The sequence below is a fragment of the Nanorana parkeri genome, unplaced genomic scaffold (genome assembly GCF_000935625.1).
Source record: "Nanorana parkeri isolate BGI_ZX_2015 unplaced genomic scaffold, ASM93562v1 scaffold1497, whole genome shotgun sequence".
Taxonomy (NCBI): Eukaryota; Metazoa; Chordata; class Amphibia; order Anura; family Dicroglossidae; genus Nanorana; species Nanorana parkeri.
In genome coordinates, this window is record NW_017307765.1 from 199,265 (window position 1) to 206,244 (window position 6,980).

Consider the following 6,980-nt stretch of genomic DNA (forward strand, 5'->3'; position numbering starts at 1 on the left):
TTGCTTTGTTGTAAAGCGTTTTAAAAAGTATCTCATCAAGAATTAAACTACTGTGTTTCCCCGAAAATAAGACAGTCTAATATTTTTTTTGCCCCAAAAAAAAAAAAAAAACACACTAGGTCTTATTTTCAGTGGATGTCTTATTTTTATTTTTTTAATGTGCAACAAAATGTACAACAATCTAAAGTTATTGATGTACAACAACAATCCAAAGTTATCTGGTATCACTCCTCCTGTCACAGTAACTGGCGCTATAGAGGAAGTATCGGCTAATGCGGCTCTGCTCCCTCTGCCCCCGCAGTCTTGCTTTCTACAGCACCGGCTTCCTTTGCCATCAGGGACAGTGGTACCAGCGGTGCAGCAGTGGGGACATCAGACAGTGGACAGCATGGTACAGTACCATTACATTATCAGTGCCTTCAGGGGGACAGCAGTTGGTGAAGTACGGTACTGGAGTGCTCCCTGTCACTGCGCTGGCCGGAGGGAGTCCCCTGTCATCCCTTATTACAGTATGTCCCTGCAGGCTGATACCATCTCTCCTGCTCTTCATGTGCCCCCTCACATGCTACCACCAAACTAGGTCTTATTTTCGGGGTAGGTCATATATTACAGGAATCTTGAAAAATAGTGCTAGGTCTTACTTTCGGGGTAGGTCCTATTTTCGGGGAAACAGGGTATTATTGCAGGGGCTACCTCTAATTTGAACTCCAGGATCGTTTTTAATTTGGACCATAAATTCTTGTTCCTAAGTGCATTACAAACATGTTTTCTTTTTTGTAAACTTGATAGTTTTTACAAAAGTATATTTTTATACTCCACAATGTCAATGCTTAGATACAGAAGGTGCAGCTAAATCTGGGCACCTGGAGATATGAAGGAAGCGGCAACAAATCACCAATATTGTCAATGGGCACGATTGTGTTGTTGCCAAGCCTCGACATGAGTCTCCTGGCCTGTCAATCCAGCCATGTTGTGTTAGTGGGAAGGACTGACTAGGAGGCTGTGATACCCAGGTCCTCCCACAACAGTGGTGATGTAATTACATAGCCGTTTACTAACATGTCTAGTGGCCTGAGGAATAATTGGGCATAGTAGCCACTGGTTTTACAAAATGGAAATACGGGACACTGAGCCCTTATTCTGCATAAGACAAGGTGGGCCTTTTCAGTGGCTGTATTGAAAAAGACACAGATATTGCTTGAAGGTAAGAAAATGTAATAACATTTCTGCCCAGAGTTCAGCTTGCCATATTTTCTTATGGAGTTTTCCTTCAAGAAACTGGCGGATCTAACTCACTGATGTCTACACTAATTTGAAATATCTATTGTGTGCTCGGCCTTTAAAAGGTTAATTCAATGCGGTGGTGGTAGAATTTTGGCTGTGGGTAGATAATGTAGATTGGTTTATCTACCAGCGTGTCTTAATTTTAAGGGACTTCAGTAGTGAAATCTCCCCACTAGAAGGGCAGCTCTGCATTCGCTGGGTCATTGTAGGTGGGTGACACTGCAAACCAGAGCCCCCCAAGATCTATATAATGCTGGTGGGCGATTCAACTCACCAACTTTTATTCAAGTTCGAATAATCAGTCTAAAGGTGGCCATACACTTTACAGCCATCGCAAGACTTTAGTCTTGCGATGGTTGTAAAGTAATTAAAAAAATGTACGATCTGCCCATCTTGGACAGGTAGATCGTACTCTCGATCATCGTAGGACCGCCCCCCAAGGGGCGGGCTTCCGATGACCGCAATGCTGAACGGGCAGTGTGCGCGTGCGCACACCGGCCCGTTTGGCATTTGTCTCCCGAGCACCGTTCAAACCAGCCGAAAATCGTACGATTCTCGGCTGGTTTTCTAGCATGCTCCTTAGACAAAAGACGTGCGACCATACAGTAAAAAACGGTCGCACGTCTTCGTTCACACTGCACGATTCTCGTACGATCGTGGGATTTCCCGGGATTCTCGTACGAGAATCGAGCAGTGTATGGGCATCTTTAGAAAGACCAACTCTTTAAACACGCTGATGTTCACAGTTCACAGAGTGATCATATGTGTCTTTATGTATCCTTCAGGACCTCCTGTATTAGATCACGGCTCTGAGATTCACACCAGGAAAACTGTTGTCATTAAAACAATTGAGACAAGAGATGGAGAGGTGAGCTAGACCATTGACATCATCATTAAATAAGCCATGTGCCATAATCATGTTTATATGTGTGAGTCACAATTTCACAACTATGAACTATAAAAAAAAGTCTTATTCAACATATGGCAAATAGTAATGTTTGAAAAGTGAAAGATAACAACCTTTGGAGTAGGTATTGTGTGGGATGCTTAGAAATCTAGATATATTTTTGTGGTTTGCCAATTTTTTTCTTTTAGGAGTGTTTGTACCACTTACATTATTTGATTTGTGCAAGAATAATTTGAAAGAGCACCATATTTATTCAAAGCTAGTTCACACCAAACGCGTTCCAGGAGCAGAGCAGTTACAGACCGGATCAAAACTGCGTACAATGTATTCCAATGATATTTTGGGCTCTAGTTCACACCGCAGCGTTCAGTTCCAGAGCATGTAAAAAAAAACTGCAGCAAGCCCTATTTTACCTGCTCTGGAACGCATGCAAACGCATCAAACACACTGAAAGCCCATTTTTTCCGGCCCGGAACGCATCAAAATGCAGCAAAAAGCGCAGCCAAACACACTGCATGTGCAGAAACTCATGCAGATCTGGTGTGAACAAGCCTTTATATTTAATGCATTATAACAATAATGTTATTTTAATGTTTTACAGTATAGAAGCTCCAGCAGATTAACATTCAATTGAAAACAGTCAAGTGTTGCACAACTTTTTAAGCTAAAATATATAAAATTAAAGAGCACAAATAGTTAGAGGAATAAAGGACTAGAAGGGTATAGGGATTAGGAAGCCTTATTGGTGCTCAGTTATGCTCAACTAACATCAATACCACATCGTGATCAATGATGGAAGGTGCAGTGTCTGTGTAGTTAAACTATTCATTTCATGTTATAGAGTGTGGATCTTCTGTAAATTGCAGAATGAATTAGCTGGTTATCAGGCAGCATTAATATGCAAGAACCATAAGTAGAGTATATTGATATAAAGTTTAAAACTATTTATATATCAAATTGTTAAAACCATTGTGCATTTACATGAAGCATGCTGAGCATAGCTCTGATTACATGTTCTCAGCTGATTGAAATACAGATGACAGAGTTAAGAGAATGAGTACAGCCCCAATCTGCTCTGGTTATGGTTCTTGCCTTAAGATGCCCATACACTGTGTGAATTTTAGCCAATTCGCACAGTGTGTGGTGCTGTTGGCACCCTTTCGGCCGGTGTTCTATCAAAGTTTGTGACTACGTTAGAATGTGTGACCGGTCACGTGGTCACACATTTTAACGTAGTCCCACCAGTTTTTTTGGCAGTATAATGTGTGACCACCCATTAGGTCAAATATTCCAAGGCTTTGTCAGCTGTTCCAGGGCAGATCGGCATCGCAGATCATATGTGCAGGAGAACCGATCTGACATGGAACAGCTGATCGGTCCTGAAATGAGACTTATATCCGACTTTGTGAGTGCGGGTGGAATGTAAGATCTCACTCACAAAGAAGTGGAAGAAAAACTTGGCAGGATTACGTTAAAATGTGTGACCACGTGACCGGTCACACATTCCAACCTAGTCACAAACTTTGATAGAACACCGGCATCCCTCAATCAGTTGATCGAAGGAGCCCGTCGGAAAATTTTCAAACTGGTTGTGTATTCTGATGGGTGCCGACAGCCGCTGTATGTAATCAGCAGGATTCCTCAAAATCGACAGGCTGTTAGTGTTGACGAAGGAAATCGGGTCTATTTTTTCGTTCTGCCCGCCGGTTTAAACGAAAAAATAAATCAGTGTATGGCCAACCTTAGAGTGTATACAGCATTGCCAGGTTGAGTCAAAACAGCAAGTTAGAGAGGTGTTTACTTCCTCTTTTAATAAAGTGGATAAAGTTGGTGGATTCTTTCAAAGATTTTAAGACATTTGAAGATTGCTGCTAATAGTAATTTATTGATTGCTTTACTATTGAACACTCCTGTATGTGGATGCTGAGGTTGGCTCCATTTCTGTCCATCCCCTATGGTGTTTCCGATTTAAAGGCTTTAGGCAGTTGGCTAAAAGTCAGTATGTCCAGAGCCTGAAGTACGGGGTTGAAACGAAAGGTATGACATCATGCAGTTTCTAGGAGAATAGGAAGACTCGAGAGTAAAAGCTGCATTTGTATGTACTCCCTTGCTGGTGTCCAGAGCGGCAAATAATACCAGAAATTGTAGTCTCTGCAGCCACGTCTACACCACATATCTGTGATGTGCCACAACAGCCGAATTCCTCCCTTTGCACAGCCATTTTTAGGTACTGGAAAAATCCAAATGGTTGGATGGGAGGGAGAGGGAAACAAGATACCAAAAGGTATATTTGCCATGTCTGGAAAGGGGACTGTTGAGCATTTTAAATGGGATTACATAGAACTAAGAGGATTTATTTTAGAGCCCTGTTCCAATATAATATACAGTATATACCTGTAGAAATGATGCATGCCTTTGGACCGTCTTAAAAATGTGCTTAGCGCATGCCTTTGGACCGTCTTAAAAATGTGCTTAGCGCTGATAAATGATTCACACCCTCATTCCATCCTACTGCATTTTTCAGAAGTATTATGTGCAGGTAGGCATAGTTCTGGGGAAGAAGGTTGCATAGCACAGAATGACCTGCAAGAAGCTATAGTCCAACCTAGAGGCTCTTTAAAAGTCCTGCTCAATCAGGAATTATAAACTGATCTGATCTAAGCTGCATTAGGGTTCACTTAGTGGAATTTAGCAAAGTAATAATATCTCCTAGATAGCACTTTGAGTTCACTGAATGATTTAAAAACAAAATGGGTGCAGTTGGTATTTAGGTGGTGGGCTTTCTAAATTGATGTATGTTTCTGTAATAATGTTTCTCTACCATGTTCACATTTGCATACAGCAGGTGGTGACTGAATCCAGGAAGGATCAACCTGCTGATGGGGAGAATTGAAGAAATGCTACTTGTCAGTCGAAGAGAACAAATGTCCTAACACCTCTAAATACCCCAAGCCTAGTGACCAAGGAGCGGCCTGTGCTATTTTGAGTGACTTTTTTTTTTTCTCCATTTGAGTGTCTAATGTACAAGGTTCAGGTTTTACCAATATCCACTTACATCATGGTAAGCCACCTCTTAAGTGCCTGTGTCCCAGACTGTGGTGTTACCGGTTTTCTGTTCTAATGCCTTCTCACACTTTGTGCAAAAATGTTTTGTTTCCACATTGGTAATATATTACCAAGGAGCATCATGCCATCATAATGAAGTAACCAACCATTTGATCAATCTACATATATTGACATAAGTGTGGGGGTGATAATCTATTGGCATATGTACTAGGGAAAAGGTAATCATTTGTCTCTTTCAAATATACAAACATATCAGGTTCTTCTGTGATTAGCAGTATTATTTACCTGTGCTGGACTTTCCTGCCCTCTTGTTGAAATCCACTTGAATATCAAGCTTGCTGGTTGGTTTTGAGCTATATCTGCTGTTCAAGACAAGAACATCGTTAAAGATATGATAGCTGTAAAGCGACTTTGGTGCTATACAATCCTTGCCTCTTTGTACTGGCTGGGACACTGTCCATATGTCTTGTAGCAATGTACATGTGCCATGTCTGCTTAACCAGCTAATAAAATAATTGCAGCAATCAAGAAAAGAGTGTATACTTCTTATTTATTGCGTGTGCATACACTTGATATTTGAAGGAGAAATATATTCAATTTAAACATTTTGAAAACTTAAAGTTAGATTTGCATCAGTTTTTCTAAACAATTTCCACTTAAACTTGTACTACTTAGTATGACTGGTGGTTGTGAAGTGGTTAGGAAGAGAAGGTCTTCTTTGGTAACCAGGCTGTCAAAGGCAGTTGATAAAAAAAAAAGTGGGCCAGAGCTCTTTCCAGTGCAGAGCAAACAAACATTGGTATACTATTTTTCTGAACAGCTGCTTCCAAGTCTCTTAGCTCAGCTTCCCTGAGCTTCCCGTCTAGTAGAAGATCACAAGAGACATTGCAGACTCCAGCGACTGTTCATCTACTAGCTTGGAGAAGGGAGGAGAGGTAGCAGGGGGAGGGAAGTAGCTTTAGGGCCGGTGCACACCAAGGCGACACTTCACCACACGGCAATCGTGCACAAGTCATGTCTGCACGGGGCCTAGATTTGCTGTGTCTGTGGAGACACACACAACTTACTAGCACACACAAGGGTGACTGAATAGCATTCTGCTTGAGAAAGGAATCATTCTAAAACAGGAAGTCAGGGCCAGTGCTCAAGTGACCAGCTGATTCTGCAGGAAACTGCGGGGGTTATTCACTAAGCTGCCGAAGGCAGCCGAGTGAATGACCAAGCTGAAGTGAAGGGAGCCGAACGCCGTTAGGCTATTTACTTTAGTCGAGTACAGCTGATTTCATGCTGTGCATGTTTGGCTGAGACGAAGTGAAGAAACCCGTTCGACTCAGCAGATCCATCATCTGGATCAGCTGAGCTGCATGCCCGGTAGTTCACTCGCCGCATTCGCCCCTATTTTCATAGGGGCTCAACAGCAATGAATGAAAAGCCGAATGCCGCCGAGCAGCATTCGGCTCGGTCATTTTGCTCGCTACCTCAGGAGGATTTTACAAAAATGTGTAAAAAAAAAATAAAAAAAAAAAATGGGCGGGTTACCCCTCCCGATTCATATCAGACCCCTTAGGTCTGGTATGTATGTTAGGAGGGACCCCCATGTTAAAAAAAAGTGCATGGGGTTCCCCTTAAAAGTCATACCGGGCCCTATAGGTCCCCTAAAATTCCCAACCAGACCCTTAATCTGAGCACAGGACTGGCAGGACAGGAAAGGGGGGGGGGGGGG

At 42.2% G+C, this 6,980-nt stretch overlaps 1 protein-coding gene across 2 annotated transcripts in view; it reads left to right on the forward strand.

Annotated features, from left to right (window-relative positions):
- Positions 1 to 5,790, forward strand: part of PRPH (peripherin) — a 22,392-nt gene extending 16,602 nt beyond the window's left edge. The window contains exons 8-9 of one of the 2 annotated variants that reach the window (XM_018570292.1): positions 2,070 to 2,152; positions 5,034 to 5,790. In XM_018570292.1, the coding sequence (XP_018425794.1) occupies positions 2,070 to 2,152; positions 5,034 to 5,084 (134 nt within the window). In that variant the 3' untranslated portion in view covers positions 5,085 to 5,790. The remainder of the gene's footprint in view (positions 1 to 2,069; positions 2,153 to 5,033) is intronic. The other variant, XM_018570293.1, reaches the window with a different exon arrangement.
- The last annotated feature ends 1,190 nt before the right edge of the window (positions 5,791 to 6,980 follow it).